The following is a 17,999-nucleotide window of genomic DNA, read 5'->3' as shown; positions in this document are numbered from 1 at the left end:
AGAAATCTGTTTCTCGTGAGGGTGCCAGAAAACCAGACATTGGCCAATTTCCTTTTAAAATTCCTCTACTTCTTCAGCCCCCTCAAGAGATTTCTGTTTGCAATTAAACCCCAGCTCAGATGGAAAGTACTATCATAACAAAAAAGAAGCAAACATGAAACGTAGGCAAGTTTTTGTGATATTAAGCTATGGTAAAGTCATTTGATCCAGAACAAATCAATATGATTACGAGCAAAATTACTTTAGTAGAACAAGTTAAACTACTGAAATGCACACATACTACCCCAAAGGCGTGGATAATTTTAAAAATAAAGCAGAGACTTTCCAATTTCCTGGAATTTAGATCTTCAACATATGCCTAACAGTCTTCTGAATTTCACTGGTGTCTGCTACAATTTTCTTTTCTCAGTCTAATTGTATTGATTTGTATTCTTTCTCTTTGGGTACATTGTCAGTATGTTCAACATTTTGTAGAGCAAAACCTTTGTTTCATATGGATCTCTGTATTGTTCCGATTTGTATTACTTCTTTATACTGATTTTGACTTTGGCTTAGTTCTATTTTTTCACCATTAAGACATGCATTTGAGGTTTTTATTGTTAAGGTAGGTTTTTGTACTTACAAACTCCCCTGAGAAACACTTTCATTGTGCCCCACATGGTCGGGTGGGCTGTGTCTTTGTTTATAGTCAATTCTGTGATTTTTTAATTTTCTTGATTTTTCCCCATCGACCAGTCATTATTCAATAGTGTTCAAATTTGATTTTTTTTATGCTTTGTAGTTTCAAAAGCTGAACTGAAAAGCTTAGAAAAAAATTTCTAGACACACATGATCTATCAATTATAAATATATAAATTTAACTTGACCTATAGTGAACAATGAGGTTGAAGTACTAAAAAGCTCATAAACTAACAACTCGATGCCCACACTGATTTCCTAGTGAATTCTGCCATACTTTTAAAGAAAAGCTAACATTAATCCATATCAAACCATTCTGTAAAATAGAAATGCCAAGTGCAGCACTGAATTCATTTTATAAAGCCAGTATTACTGATACAAAAATGGATAAACACATAAAAAATAAGATTGTAGGCCAGTCTCCGTAATGAGCACAGATGTGGAATTTCTCAAAATGTTTGTAAACCAAACATAATTATACATAAAAAAAATCACTTATAGTTGGATGAAACTGTATTGCATGTATGTACCACATACATACTATCCATTCATCAGTCCTGATTTCTTAGACACTATGAACAGAGCAGTGAAGAACATGGATGTGCATGTATCTATGTAGCAGAACACAGATGTGGTGTTAGGGTAGACAGCAGGAGCTCAGTGAGGAGGAAGAATGTGATCAAAATATATTGTGTAAAAGTATGGAATTCTCAAAAACAATATTATATTTACTAAAAGATAATACTCTTATCTGTGGGTATACGGACAAATATTTAGAATGTTATTAGAGATTATGCTGGTCTATGACTTCAGTAGCCTGGGTAGCTGGCCAGATTTTCCGAACCAGGCATGATTTCCCTCTTGTTGAGTGGGTCACGAAGTCAGCAGGCGAGTGGCTGATTGCCATGGAGGGATGGCTGCCACTGATGAACCCTTAGGGTTCACCTGCTGTGCTGGCCATTGTTGAGTTTCACAGCCCTGCTGGAAGTCCTCATGGTACCTTCCAGAACCATGAGAACTAGTATTCAGAGAGGAGGCATTCCTTCTGGTTAGTTCCAGCTCAGAGGAGTCTGGGTTCTGTAGCTGAAGTGTATGATGTCTTCAGCAATAGAAACTTACTATCTACCTTGGAGGGGCAGCGGAAGGCAATAGACTGTAACGTTTGGGAAGTTTCTTGGAAAACCTGACAAACAACCCCAAATAGGCCCGGTGTATGTGTTTTTGCTAGATGGTCTTTGGTGCCTTGAGGGAGCGTCATCAGTCCAGATGAGGGTATTTCATTTAAGCTATGTATTTATACGTAGACTTACTACAGTCATCATAGGCTTTTATTTATTTATTTATTTATTTATTTATTTTGTTTAGTTTTTTAAATTTAATTAATATATTCAGATTACATCTCAATTGTTATCCCATCCCTTGTATCCTCCTGTTCTTCCTTCCCTCCTGCTTTTACCCTATTCCCTTGCCCTAGGTCTGTGACCGAGGGGGACGTCTTCCCCTACTAAATGGTCATAGGTTATCAAGTCTCGTCTTGGTAGCCTGCTTATTCTTTCTCTGAGTACCACCAGGACTCCCCATCATGGGGAAGTGGTCGAATATAGGGCATCAGAGTTTGCGTCCGAGTCAGTCCCTGCTCTCCATTCAACTGTGGAGAATGTCTTGTCTATTGGCTAGAACTGAGAAGGGATTCAATGTTTACTGCAAGTATTGTCCTTGCTTGGTGCAAGAGTTTGAGCAGAACCCCTGGGCCCAGATCTGTCTGTCATGATGTTCTTCTTATAGGTTTCTAGGACCCTCTGGATCCTTCTGTTTCCCCATTTTCCCATACTTCTCTCACCTAGAGTCCCAATAGGATGTCCTCACAACTATCCTAATCTCCTGTTAAGTAAAGACTATCATGTGACTTGCCTCTTGGGCTAGTGTCCAATTATAACTGAGTATATACCATGTGAGTCTTTCTGCTTCTGGGTTAACTCACTCAGTATGATCATTTCTAGTTCCATCCATTTGTCCACAAATTTTGGGATTTCCTTGTTTTTTTATAGCTGAGTAATATTCCATAGTGTAAATGTACTACAGTTTCTTTATCCATTCTTTGACTGAGGGACATTTAGGTTGTTTCCAGGTTCTGGCTATTATGAATAAGGCTGCCATGAACACGGTTGAGCATATGTCCTTGTTGTGTGGTAGAGCATCTTCTAGGTATATTCCAAGGAGTGGAATAGCTGGGTCTTGAGGAAGCCCTATTCTCAGTTTTATGAGATAGCGCCAGATAGATTTCCAAAGTAGTTGTACAAGTTTTCATTTCCACCAGCAATGAAGGAGTGTTCCCCTTTCTCCACATCCTCACCAGCTTGTGGTGCCACTTGAGTTTTTGATCTTAGCCATTCTGATGGGTTTAAGATGGAAGCTCAGAGTCATTTTGATTTGCATTTCTCTGATGACTAAAGATGTTTGAACATTTCTTTAAGTGTTTCTCAGCCATTCGATAATCCTCTGTTGAAAATTCTCTGTTTAGTTCTGAGCCCCATTTCTTAATTGGCTTATTTGGTTTGGCAGTGTTTAATTTCTTAACTTCTTTATATATTTTGGATATTAGATCTTTGTCAGATGTAGGGTTGGTGAAGTCTGTGGGCTGTCGCTTTGTTCTGTTGACAGTGTCTCCTGCCTTACAGAAGCTTCTCAGCCTCATAAGGTCCCATTTATTGATTGTTGGTGTTAAGGCCTGAGCTGTTGGTGTTCTGTTCAGGAAATTGTCTCCTGTGCCAATGTATTCCAGGCTCTTCCCCACTTTTTCTTCTAACCAATTTAGTATCTCTGGTTTTATGTTGAGGTTTTTAATCCATCTGGACTTGAGTTTTGTGCATGGTGATAAATATGGGTCCAATTGCATTTTTCTACATGTAGACATCCAGTTAGACTAGCACCATTTGTTGAAGATGTTATCATTTTTCCATGGAATAGATTTGGCTTCTTTGTCAAAAATCAAGTGACCATGTATGTGTGGATTCATTTCTGGGTCTTCGATTCGATTCCATCTATCAACCAGCCTATTGCTGTGCCATACCACGCTGTTTTAATTACTGTTGCTCTACAGTGCAGCTTGAGATCAGGTATGGAGATTCCTCCGGAGGATCTTTTATTGTACAGGATTGTTTTAGCCATTCTAGGTTTTCTGTTTTTCCATATGAAGTTGAGAACTGACCTTTCAATGTCTTTTAAAAATTGTATAGATATATTGATAGGCATTGCATTGAATCTGTAAATTGCTTTTGGTAAAATGCATAGGCTTTTATTTTTAGGTAGATATTGTAATATGATTCCTATACCTTTTAGACATCCTTACTGTTACTTTATTCTCGCCCTCATTTTGTATTTGTCTCCCTTCCTACTCCCTGGTTAGAGTCCCTTTCCTCTTTTTTCTCATTTCTCCCATTAGATCACTTGTACCATTATTCCTCCTTTCTATTGCTCTTCCCTCCCCACCAAGCAATGGTCCTATACCACGACACTTCTCAACAGATGGGGACCATTACAGAAAACCACAACCAACTGAAATGCAGAGCTGTGGAGCCCTGTCCCAAATATAGAACAATGCCCACACCTAAGGCTCAGGGATTATTTCCGAACTGGGAGCAGGAAGATTACAAGAGCCAGAGGAACAGGGGGTTTGCTGTGACATTATGTCACCTAATAATGTTAGAAAACACACTCATAAATTATTAGCAACAATAACTACCTAAAACTGAGCTGAACAAAAACAACAATAGACATGCTAAGGTGCACAGACAAAAGCCTTCACAGCCTGAATTCTATGCAAAGAGCTAAAGGCAACCAAGCAATGCTGAGTGCAGAAAATGAGTCTTCCCTAGGGAGGAGCACACAGACCAGTCATCCACTACCACACGGTCAGTCCTTAAAACATGAGCACAAGTAAGATTCCATTGGCTGAATAGGTTAATGTATGTATTTAGGAAAATATTTTATATCTATGTATACATAAATATATGTATATGCATACATATACATACAAAAATACACAAACATACATATATGTATATAATAATAATTAAAGAAAATAGAAGTCAAGAGTTTGGTAAAAGAGCAAGGAGAGGTATATGAAAAGTTTGGTGGAAGGAAAGGGAGGGGAATTGAATAGTTTCTCAAAAAACATTTATTACTAAGTACTTTAACATAAAGTTGTCTTTAAAGGACATACAATTTTATTTTCTGATTATGAAACCCACCTTTAAAAAACTTAAGCGTCCAAATGGAATAAAAAATAGGCCTGGCCCACCCTCCTGGGGAAAAAAGCGGTTATTCTCCACAACCAAGCAGGTTTTGTTCCAGGAATGCAAGATAAACCAATGCACACACAGAAACTGTTGTACATACATAATACTCTGGACAGAAATCACATGATGATCAATAGATGCCTCTGACAAAGTTTAGCATAATAAACATGATAAAACCAATAAAAACCTGAAATAAAAAGGAACCAGTCACTAAAAGGCAAAATGTGACAGAAGTATATCTAATGCTGTACTACATAGTGAAAACCTTCAAGCATTTCAGTAAGACTCAATAAGTAAATAAAAGATACAAATAAGAAAGCACGAAGCCAATATCTCTATTTGAAGAAAATATGATCTGATACATATGAGAGTCTGAAGATGTTAACATAAAATTTCTAAAACTGATAAACACCTTCAGAAAAGTATGTGAATATAAAAATCAACATACAAAAATAAGTTTATCTATATGTGCAAAAAAGAAATATGATAAGAAGAATCAGGAAAACAACCTGATTCATATTATCTTCAAATATTATCTTAGGAAAAAGCTTAAATAAGAAAGTCAAAGATCTCTCTGATGAAAAACGTAAAACAGCAGAGGTAGAAAGCTCTCCCCAGGCTCGTGATCAGAGCAATGAATAGCCTAAAAAATGTTACATCACTGCAAGAGAGCCGTAGATCCCTGCCATGCCTGCCAAAATTCAAATAACACCGTATCTACATGCGGAATTCTCAAAGAGTAACATTTATAAAATTCAATGAAGCTGCCCTAGGAAGCAGAGGCAGGAAGATCTCTGACTTTGAGACCCAGCCTGGTCTGCAGAGTGAGTTCCCTATACAGAGAAACTCTGTCTCAAAAAACAAACAAAAAAGCAAAAACAAAAGCAAAAAGAAAGAAAAAAGCAAGCAAGCAATGACGTTTGTGATGTAGCTTCAGGTAGCAGCACCAACAAAAGGAGGGATATGCGGAAAGAAAGATGATTCCCTGTGCTCTCTTGGCCCTCTTCCTTGCTGCTGCTGCTGCTAGAACCAGCATTTCCAGGCATCTGTCACTGACTGAGGACCAGTGGGCCTGAGGAACTCTCCAGGTGGTCTTTTGCAGATTGGGACTTCTGAGACACTTATCACATGTGACTGAGCAATTCCTCCACTGTGAGACGGCCACCTTGGACTACACAACCCTAATGTAACAGTTGTCACAGAATTAGAAAAAACATTTGCGAAGCTCACATGGCCACACAATACACACTGCATACCAAAGCAGTTCTGAGCAAAGGGAACAGTGCTAGTAACATCACAGTGACTGATTTTGGACAAAGATGCCCAAACTACAAAATAGAGAAAAGAGAGTCTCTTAAAAAAAAATGTTACAGAGAAAACAGGATTATCCACACCTGAAGCAGTGCAGTACCAGAATGGACTCCAATAGTCCAGGAAGCAATAGCAAGAGGAGGGAGACAGGGATTCATGAAATGTGAAACTTCTGTCTTACAAAGCAAGCAATGAGCTGAGTGAAGACACAGCCCACAGAACAGAGGACGGCCATCTAGAATATCAAAGAACAACCTGCCCAGAGTCCTAACAACTCAGATACTAAGTAAGCTGAGGAAACCGCGGCTCTCAAACGAGCAAGTATGAAAGGGTAGCAAACATAAAACATGTTCAACATCCCCACTACAGAGCCTCGACCTCACCAGTCCAGAGCGGCCATCACAGGGGACACAACAGAGGTGCTGGCAAGGGGTGAGGAAAGGCAACCGTGTGTACTGCAGGAGGCGATTCGAAGTAGTCTATCCAGTACTCAGACTGTTCTCAGTTAAAACAAACTTTCTTGTCTATAACTTAATTTCCATTCTAAACTGATGTTTAAGTTATCTCTCGCTTTACATTTCTCTTAAAGGAGCCCCCCCCCACCCCCGAAACGTGAAAAGAGAGCGTACCATCTCTATCAGCTGTTTCTTGAGGCTTTGACTTTAAAGTGAAGATCTTCCGTAGCTTACAGTTAGCAGAGACGATAACGCCATCCAATGACTGGAAGACTGCTCCCTTGAATATCTCACTGGTGAAGGCGACCAGGTCAATGCACAGATTGCACCACTGAGATCAAGAGAAGCAGACGCAAGTTAGGACCCTCCACGGCACAGATGCGGAGACTCACACCACACGGACCATCTCATCCACCCCTCCCCAGGCTCCAGCGAGCTCTTTCAGTTCTGACTTAAGTTTTCTTTAAAGTGGCCTTGATTCTCTTCCACAAACGCCCACCATCTGAACTACACAGTGGTTACCTGACTATCGCACTGCCATCGTGAGTGACCCATCCCCGGAACAACAGCTCTCTTGTCCGTGGGCACCATGCTAGGGGGATGCTAAAGGCAGGTGCTTTACATCACTTGAAGCTTGAACATTAGAGAGAAGTAGCCCATTGTTTTTTTTTCCCAAGGGGATTAATTTGATTACAATTAGATACTTTAGTTTTGGTTTTTAAAAGGTAGGGATTAAATCAGAAGCTTGGTTAAATGGTACCCAGTACTATCTACTTACAACCACTTAACCTGTTATACAAAAAATAGATTCTTCTAGAGGATTTGTAATTATGCTGGGTGTGTGCCAATTTTGAAGTACTCTTGCAGGTACTAATTCCAGCCTATTAAACAATTAGATCCCTTAGCACTTCATCAAATGAATTCTATGGCCTAACTGAATAAAGGAAGACGAAAAATAACCATTAGTGAAAAATTAAGACATATTTAAGAATGTACAATAAAAGCAGAAAAATAATTTTTGAAATTGAAACAAAAGCAATATTAAAATTCCATGTGCCTCTTTTAAATATTAGGGTCTTGAATTATTTTTGGAAGCAGTTTATAAATAAGACCTTTTCTAGGGAGGATGTTAATTTTACTATGGAGGTGAGTCCAAGGTTGTCTTGGTAACAGATCAGTAAGAGATTGTCCTGAGTTACTGATTAAACCAAAATGATTATTTGTTGTAGACGTCTCAACAGGAAACGTTACATTCCTAGGCTGTGCGAACACTATGGTGTCTTGGGGAGAACAGCCTGGAGTTAGCTATGGAGAAAGTGGGTTTAGCATAGCTGGATAATGACAATCAAATGGATTGTGACATGGGGGAAGCTTTATTTTTGGGGGGGGGGGTAGCGGTTAAAGCCCATGAGGCCAAGTTCTCAAGAATCAGGAAGGAGACTCTAAGAGTCTCAACAAGAAGAAATGTTTCTTTAGTTCTACACATAATAATATGCAAATGCAGAGCATTGGGAAATTAAGCTTGGGTGGATCTTGATGTAGGACTGTTCTAAGTGACAGAGGTCTTTGGGGCTGAGTTGTGTCTGAGTTAGCATAAAGATCACTGAGACACATAAAGAATAAAAAAGAAAGGAAGAAAGAACAGGGAATATAGAAAGATATAGGGATGACAGGACAAAAAGTAGACTAGTGAATCTACTCCTCAACTTAATGCCTTGTTGCTCACAAGGTTATTTTTAATTCGCTGGTATAGAATTTTATATATTGATGCAAAATAAGTTTAATTTTGATATAATGGTATAGAATTCAAATGTAAGATTATTCTTCACACACATTATATATATTTCTACTCTAATATGTGGTATTGTACCCATACAACTCAACTATAATACAAGGTTTACATCCAATACTTTGAAAGTGCTATTGCAGGCTGTGTAGGATAATTAAGTAATACAAGTTAATTGTTAGGTGCAACAGATAGAGATGATTCTATAGATAGATAAGGAAAAATAGATAAGGTCTTCAAAAACCTCAGAGACCTACAGAATATGGAATTTAAAGATGTTTTCATTACTTTAAAGATTCTTTGCAGGTTAATGCAGGTTAACTCCTGGAAACACCCAGCCTACCTCAAAGAAGATGATAAAAATCAGAGAACCTCCTTACGGAGATGGGTTCTAATGTGTCAAGAAAACCACTGTCCTCCCTTCTACCACAGACAGAATTCTGAATGTTTTGTGGTTCTTCTTGCTGTAGGTAGTTTATTGTATATATGTGTAATAATATAAATGTATATGTAAAAATAAAGATAAAAAATAATAAGAAAGAATAGTCTATTGTCTGTCAGTCAAGTAAGTATGAAGTGAGAAGGCTGACATGGGAATTATTAGAATATAAGGAACAATTGATGGCCAGGTGAGAGCCAGATCATAGGGAATGGAGGTGTGTGTTTCTTTTATCCATTAGAATATTATACAATCACTATTGTTCTATAAATGTAATTGTTTTCCTAAAAGACTTAACATGCCCCAGTTCTAGCTAACTAGTTCAAGCTACCAGAAATGCCATTTATTCTTCCCCTACACACTGAGTACAGATGAGCTTCCTTGCCTCCCCTCCAGGGACATAAACACACATAAGATAGTCTTCTGTCCTAGGAAGAGAGGCAGCCATGTGGCTTCTGCTTAACACAGTCACCACAGAGGGGCCTTAGGATGTATGGGTTTAGACAAAATTACTTAAAATTGTTTCAATCATAAGTCATACATGCAAAAAAAAAGCCCAATACTGGCAAGGTTTCACTTGCTCATCCTGTTAAGCCAGTCAGGTAACTGTTCCTGGTCTCTGTAGTTTACTGTTTTGCCAGTGTCAGATACTAATTCACCTCTTGCACCTGATTCTTAAACGACCTTTAGTTCCCTTACACATCCTGCTTCCTAAACTTCATCGTTCCTGGATTATCATCTTTTGTTTACTCTCTTTTCCCCTAGCATTTAATATTCTGGGATTTTATTAATGGGAATGTAAATATTGTACGCAATGAGAAAGTGACAACTTTTTCTCCCGCCATACAACTTCCCTCCTTTACATTTTGAGTTAATTGGTGCTTTTATTATCTATCTTTTAAAAGAGTGATTCTTAAGTCTTCTACTTCTTGGAAAAGCTTGACCATGCTGACCAAGTTTGGCTTTAACAAAGAAGTGACCAGGTACAGAAGACAGGTGAACATGCACATTATTTCACCCTAGGGCCCTTTCCTTATTCCCTGATTATCTGACTGTGCTCTGGGCTGTCCTAGCAGCTCTGCTAGGGAATCAGAGCCCACCTCCTTCAGAGGCCAAGGAAACCGCTGCTTATCCATGGCAGCCACGATGCTTTTATCCACTCGACCTGACTATGATTAGAAAATCTTCAGTAGATCATGGTAGGTGTGTACATATGAAGATTTGAAGATATGCAAATGCATTCACGTCTTCATAAACACACACCACAGGAACTTTTATATTTCCAACCCTTAATCAAATGTCTGAGAATTGATATCTTTATTCCATGGATTCACCACCAAGAAAGTAGATCCTGAAAAACCCAGAGAAACCATTCACAAATACACCTTGACTAGAGAAAATACAAGTATATTCCCATAAAATTTTTCATAAGCTCCAACAAACAATTGATAGTCATATAAATGCTATGAATGTGTTACAACGTTTTGGGAAAGAGGATAAACCCTCCTAACAAGTGGGTTGTATGGCTCTTTATAAACTACATCTTCATTATTCTTGGGGTATCACCCATTATTAAAGTCCTTATGCTTTTTGACATTTTCTTCATCTTTAATTATTCTATTTTTGTGTACAACTTTAATGCAACAGGAAAGAACGATGACCTCACATGTTCGTAATTGTGAGCTGATACATAGCAATGGAAAGAAATTTGACAGCAGAAAGAATGTGTTATCTTCAGGATATTTTTGAGATTCACATAAAAATTCTTGGTGAATGTTCAATGTACATTTGAAAACAATGTATATTCTGTAGTCATTACATAAACTTCCAACAAATGCCAAATAGTTCAGGCTAACTGACAGCGACTCCCGGCATTGCCTTCCTGTCAGTTTTAAAAAGAAGAGTCTTATAATTTCACTACACAGTATTTGTCTTTCTCTATTTGGTCCTTTTAGGTTTTTTTTTTTTAATACATTTCAAACTCTCTCATTTAAGTGTGTACACATCTGTAGTTCTGATATAATGTCAGCAATATTTTTCCCTGTGATAAATACTTGAGAAAAGAATTATTTTGGTTCATTTCTTAGGAAGTTTCAAATTTGCTGGGTCCATTACAAAAAAAAAAAAAACACTATGGGGAGGGCAAAGTAGAGGCAAGTTGTCTAGTTGTCTGCCTGATGGCAGCCAGAGAGCAGAGAGGAGACAAGAGCGGGACAGGGCAAGACCTGACCCTTCAGTGCTGTGTGCTGAGACCCACTTCCATCAGTGCTCCGCCCACCCCACATGCACTCCACGAGTGAGTCCACCACCTCCTAATACGTGAAACCTGCAATTAGGCCAGAGTCCCCAAGCTCAAATAAACACTCAGACATAGTTTACTCATCTCCCAGGTATCTCTCACACATTAATGGTGACGATGAACCACTGCGAAGGGGAGATGGCTGTGCAGATAAAAAGCACTTGCTATGCCAGCGTGAGGAGGGCCTGAGGTTTTGTTTTTGTTTTTTTTAAAACAGGTTTCAGGTATCAATCCTCTATCAGGCTGTCAGGAGAGGGACTGGAGGGAACAGAAACTCACATGAAAGAAAACAGTTGGTAGAGGGCTACAAACCTTGCCCCAGCTAGGCCCCATAGAATAGTTGGAAAAGCCAACGACACACAGACAATGAGAGAAAGATGGTGCACTGTACATGGCCTATAAAGGGTCATGGTAAGTCCTTTGCCAGATCGCACTGTGTCTTGGGAGTGCCTCTCTTTCTTAATAAACTTTTTATTTCTATTACTCTGTGTCTCTGGGACAACTCTTAGTCCTAGGACTTAACCTGGCACCGTCAGTGGGTGTTCTCCAAACTCTTGATCCACACTTGGAACAAGATGTATAGATAGCAAAGGTTTTCTCCCACTCTGCGCGCTGACACTACATAAATGTTTCCTCTGTGGTGCAGAGCCTTTTAACTTCATCAAACCCCATCTGCCTGTTTTCATTATCTTAGCTACTGGGGTTCTTTTCGGAAAGTCCTTGCTTCTGCCTATGTACTGAAGTCCCTTCCCATGGCAGGTTCAGGGACTTATATCTGTTACGAGGGTCTTTGATCCATTCTAAATAGCTTTTTTTTATATAGAATGAGCAATATGGGTCTAGTTTCACTCTTTCACATATGGTTATCCGGTTTTTCTACCACCATCTGCTAATTAGCCATCCTTCTTTGTGCAGGTTTTTAGCGTCTTTCTTGAAAAGCAGATGTCTGTGGCTATGTAGGTTTTATTCAGGCCCTGAGGACTCACTGGTTTGTTTTTTTCTATCAGTGCCATGCTGTTGTTACTACATACAGCTCTATAGTGTGACCGTAAGTCAGGCATCGTGACACCATCAGCACTGTTCTTTTTACTCATGCCTGCTTTGGACATTCTGAACCTTTCCTGCTTCCATGTGGGTTTTATTTTCTGTGGCAGTGTCACTGGAGTAGACACGGAATCTACTGAATCAAGCAGAATGCCTTCAGTGACACAGCATTTTCACTGTGCTGATTCTGTTGAATAAAAGAGCACGGGATTTTTTTTTCACCCACATTCTAGCATCTTCTTTGATTTCTGCACCGTTTTATAATTTCCACTGTAGAGAAAGCTTTCTCTTTAGGTTAGGCTTAGTCTGAGGTATATTTTAAGAAACGATTGTGAATAGGATCTCTTTCTTGATTCCTTTCTTGTCACGTTTGCTGCTGGCATACAGGAAACTCCTGAGTTTGGGGTGGTCATGCTCTGTTACTTTGTTGAATGGGTTAATCAATTTTAAGTTTTCTGATGAACTCTTTAGTGTATCTTACAAATAGGATTATGCCAACAGATGCCTTGACTTCTTTTTGATATCTCTCCCCTTTCCTTCTCACTTGAATCCTTCAAGCATGCACATATGGAACAGGAGTGGGGAAAGAGGGCAGCCTGGTCTCATTGTGTTTTGAGGCAGATCCTGAAGGGTGTCTTTTGCTCCTACTACTGTTGGCCACACGTCTGTCATATTTATCCTTTGCTATATTGCTGCCTGCTCCTTAGTCCACCTTCCTTCAGGATTTTCATCCTGTGGCAGCACTGCACTTTGTCAAAGGGTTTTCCCCGTGTCTACTGATTGGCTGATACGGTGTGCCGCCTAGTTTTATGTTGAGGTGACACAAGCTAGAGTCATTCTGGGAGAGGGAAACTCAATTGAGAAAATTCCCCTATCAGTCTGCCCCGTGGTGCATTTTTTTCAATTGACAGTTAACATGGGAGTCCCCAGTTCACTCTGGGAGGTGCCACTCCTGGGTAGGTGGCCCTGGATGCTGTCAGAAAGCAAGCTGAGGAAGCCACGGGGAGTAAGCCAATAGGCAGCACTCTGCCATGGCCTCTGCTTCAGTTCCCGCCTTGAGTTTCTCTCTGACTTCTCTGAATAATAGACTACACGTTATAAGATGAAATAAACCTTTTCCTTCCCAAGCCGCTTTTGGCTGTGGGAACCCTAACAAGATGCCTGCCTTCTACCATTCTCTCCTCCCTGGAAGGAAGCCCAGTCACAGTGAATGATCTTGTTGATAATTAGTCGGAGTTCAGCCTGCACACATTTTATTGAGAAGTTCTGCAACTGTGCATATACCAGAAGACTGGCCTATAATAACACTTGTTGAATCCTTATCTGATGTTTGTGTAGTAATACTGGTTTTAATAAAACTAGTTTGGTAGCAAGTTTTCCTTTCTGTCTGAGGTGCACTGGCTGTACGTCTTCTAAAAAAGTGTGGAAGAATCTGAATTCTGGGCAAGGCTGTTTTTCAATTTGGAGATGTTTTTACTCCCTGTGTGAGCAAGGGTTCAGGGTCTGTGCTTGTCCAGACTCTTGCAGAGGTAATACACAACACACCTGGGCTCGTTTCTGTGCGGTCCCTTGTGAGAGCTGAGGTACAGGACTAATTTCTGTGTGGTCTACTCCAATATACGGCTCTGACTAGGTTTCCACTCGTGGTCGTTGTGGTCTGCGACCCCCTCTATTCTTACTCAGACAGAAGACTACGCCCACAGGCAACTTGCTCTGCATCCACAAGCAGGCACTTTTTCCTTCTGTAGGCTCCTAGTCATCTACAGCTCAGGTCTTTTAAAAACTGCCCTTTGCTATGCCAGTCTGAACACAGAGGACAGAGTATCTTACTGGCATGTATGTGGTATGTGGACCAAAGATTTGACAGGTCAGATGCAGAGTTGCCCAATAACATATCCACAGTTGGTTCTCCCATCCCCCCTTTTCTTTCTCGTTGAGACAAGGTTTCATACAGCTCAGATGACCTTAAACTTGTTACGTATGTGCTTCTGAGTCTGAACTTCTGGTATTCTTCCACATACTGACAGCTGGACTATAGATGTGCACTAGCGGGCTCAGTTCATGCAGTTATGGGGACTGAGCCCAGGGTTAAGAGGCAAGCACTCTATCAACCAAACAGTGCCAGTCCTTGGTTGTGCTTCTGAGTGCCTGATTCCCTGCCCCACCCCCCCGCCCTGGCCCCCTGATTCTTCATTAGTGTAGCTGCCATGTATATGGCCTTTGTCTCTTTACTCTTTTTCCTCATTAACTTAAAAACTTACAAACATGTGGTGCAAATGTCCCCAGAAGCACCCTGTCTCCTAAATTAAGGGTCCACTCCTCTGCAGTTGCACCCACCAGCCACTGGGGGCAGTGCACCCCGGCTGTGGCTGTGGCTCTGGAAGGGGCTGTCTGCTTCTCCTACCGCAGCTGTCACTTTACAAGTTCTCCTCTCTGGGGAACACTAGACATCCTTGCTTAGGTGTCACCTGACACCTCAAGGTCCCCATCCCTACATGATGGATATTACTTTTGTCCATGTTCTATCTTTAGAGACATCTTTTATTTGTGTATTGAATATTGTGAATGCTTTGTGACTCAGCTCCTGAATTTTTTAATCAATCATATCTTGTTACCACAGGAAATTAAATTATTTGCAACCATTTCCAGTTTGATTAGCCATGTCTGTTATCTTCAGTTTGACTAGCCACGTCTGGTATTTTCCTTTCATACCAGTGCTGTGTGGACTGGTCTATGAGTTATTGTACAGTATTATACTATCCTTGAGAATGGTAATGTCATTCATTTTTGGTTCACATGCATTTAGTAACTTAATAAATATTTGTTAGCTAAGATAAACCAGTTTAGTCATTGATTTACAATAGTAGAAGTTAATGGGTTCATGTTTAGGGAAAAGAACAAAATAGCAGTCTTTTTTGAACCTAATATTAAGTAAGCATTTACTGTGAGCTTGAGTTGCTACTGAGTGAGTTTCACCACTGACTCTGTTTAACTGACAAGAAAGTTGAAGTGCTAAGAAATGAACGGACTTGGCCTAAGGGTCTGTAGCCAAGAAGCAACAGAACCAGAATCTGTGTGCCTGCAATAAAGCCCCCAAGGCCCACACTTCGCTCCCCAGAGCGTGCTGCTTGTGTGCATGCTTTAAGAGTGGGCTAGCCTTAAAGCTGAGTTGTCTGTTTCTAAACCTCCTTTGGCCAGTGGTGCTTCCTCAGTATCTGAGGTCAGGAGAGGATAAGCTTTCCTGAAATAAATGCAGCACTGGTATTAGCCTGACAGGAGTAAAGAAAGAAAAATGGACATTTAAAGACTGACATTCTTGTGAGTGAGATGAAACAGTTACAAACCCTTAAATAAATACCATAAATAATACAGTGAAGGCTATTTATAACAATTTTAAGAAACTAATTGATGTATCTTAGATAATCTTGTATCTGAATATGCCTGTCTTTTATTGCCTTCTCATTCAGTGATAGTGAAAAACTAAATGCTGTTTTTTTTTAAACCCAAATTTCCAAATATTGGCTTAATGGGAAACATGATGTTTGAGAAAAATAAGGCAAAATGGTCTTTGAGCAGTTTTGGGTAGAATTAGACTTCTAGCTTGTATTAAAGTTTATAGCAGATGGCACTAGAATTTAGTTCAAGAAGGTGCAAGTTTTAGAGGGTGACATTTTTCATTAATTTATTAATTTAGTCACTTCTCAGCCTGACTGCAGCCCCCCCTCCTCTCTTCTCAGTAACACCCTCACATTGCGGCTCTTCCATCCCCCCTTCTGCTTCTCCTCAGATAAGGAGAGGCCCTCCATGAGTACCAACCCACCCTGGCACATCAAGTCACAGGACCAAGTACATCCTCTCCCACTGAGGCTGGAGGGTGAATTTATCCACTTAAATGAGAAACACTAGGTGTCTGAGTTGTGAAGATTGCTAAAAGATTTGGCATGGTAACTTATTGCATTGCTTTGTTCTATCTCCAGTGGATGATTCATTCTGAACAACAGCTCATGGCTGAACATTCAAACAGAATTAAATGTATTATACATTGTAGCACATATACCAAGATAGTGATGAGCATCCGACCCATCACCAACTAACCGAAGTTACAGTAAAGAAGAAGGGAAATGGATTCCAGTGAGCCCTGACTAAGGAGGCACTTCCAGTGCTTAATGTGATGGCTTCCAGTGTTTAATGTGATGGCTATTAATTTTTAAAATTGTTCTTGCCATTGAGGACTCAAGTCAAAAATATAAATTGCTGCAACTTAAAGGTTAAAGTGAATCTTCGTAATCAAGAATAGTACGGAAAATAAATTTGGAAGGTTAACATTTAAAGATAATTGAAACAGAAAGTGGCCTATATATAAATACTCAGAGCGGTTTGGCTGTATGAATTTAATTTGATTGCCTATTGGTATCAAAAGGATTTAGCTACAGAACACAAGAAGAGTGAACAATTCAGCAATATCATTCTGACTCAGGGCTGTACTTTAACTCCTGGAAGTCTCAGGCAGATAGCTGAGCAGAATGGAAGCCTCTTTTTGTGTACACAATGTATCAAATGAGAGGATTCACAGGGCAGTGCGCAGCCCCTTAGAAATGCAGTGGGCTCAGATTAGGAAGCCAGTGGTGTCTCTAGAGATCAGAAATCAAGGATTTGTATGAGATCTTCCAACTTTTAAATGTTAGCTGAGTGCTTTGAGAATGCTCTGTTGAGATTTACCATCAAGACAGCTACAAATCATGATGGATAGGAAAGATCCACTAAAAGAGCCCCCACTAAAAGAGCAGAAAACTAGGCAGCTATCATTTCAACCGTGGGCAGGGGCTCCAAGGGTGGCATCCTGGATAGATGGGGTATACCCAGCTTCTCTGCTACTTGAGATGGAAACTGTCCTTAAAACACGACTCAGCGACAGGGGTTGAACCAGAAGATGGAGGCAGTAAGTGCCTACCATATCCGGCTAAGAGAAGGGCAGAGACTGCAAATCTAGTGAGTAACCTGACTGTTGACTCCGAAACACCAAAGTTGGTATTTCCTGGATGGGAGGGGGCAACCTGGGAGGTGGTGACACACAGCTCCAGGCCCCCATCGGCTGTCTCACAGGTCAAGGAACAGCAACCCCCTGCACTTTCTGCCTATTCAAATGCAGATCTCCAGTCCTAGAGACTCTCTGTTCTAGCAATCAGATCTTGGATTCTTTCTGTTTCCCCATGGGCAGTACCAGAATCTGGGGGACAGCATCCCAAACTCCAAACCACAACTCTACTGGTTCCCCAGAGGAGACAGTTTAGAAAATAGGATCATACAGGATGCTGGTCCCGAGATGGCAGAACTCAGATGAATCTGAGTGGCCCTTGGAGCTCAGCATCTACTTGGCCAGTAACACGCAGCATAGCTGGATCTAAAACATCAGAGCCCTTTCATCTTCCTCCAGATTTCTTCTGCCATCCAGAAGACAATTTTGGACTCCAGAGACTTGAAGATCCAGCCTTCAGTTAAGGTATTTCCTGGACAGGAAAGGGATATTGCAGGACCTGGGGAGCCACAGGTAGAAGTCTGCAGAAGCTATATCCCAGGTCCAGGAATCCAGCACAGTTCAAAGCTTGTGGCCCCTTCTGCTTTCCTCCCACTCGACTGCTGGACCCCAGGTTCCAGGGGTGCTACACTCCTGTAATCAGACTTTTGATTC

The 17,999-nt window shown here is 40.4% G+C and overlaps 1 protein-coding gene across 5 annotated transcripts in view; it reads right to left on the bottom strand.

The window, feature by feature from the left end:
- The window catches only part of CFAP20DC (CFAP20 domain containing), a 260,697-nt gene that overhangs the window by 150,280 nt on the left and 92,418 nt on the right, over positions 1–17,999 (bottom strand). For all 5 annotated transcript variants that reach the window (XM_084794501.1, XM_084794503.1, XM_084794502.1 and 2 more), the window contains one exon: positions 6,917–7,073. In XM_084794501.1, the coding sequence (XP_084650627.1) occupies positions 6,917–7,073 (157 nt within the window). The remainder of the gene's footprint in view (positions 1–6,916; positions 7,074–17,999) is intronic.

This window comes from Acomys minous, assembly GCF_964271855.1.
Source record: "Acomys minous genome assembly, chromosome: 9".
Lineage (NCBI taxonomy): Eukaryota > Metazoa > Chordata > Mammalia > Rodentia > Muridae > Acomys > Acomys minous.
The sequence above is the reverse complement of the archived record's forward strand: the minus strand, read 5'-3'. Positions and strand labels throughout refer to the sequence as shown.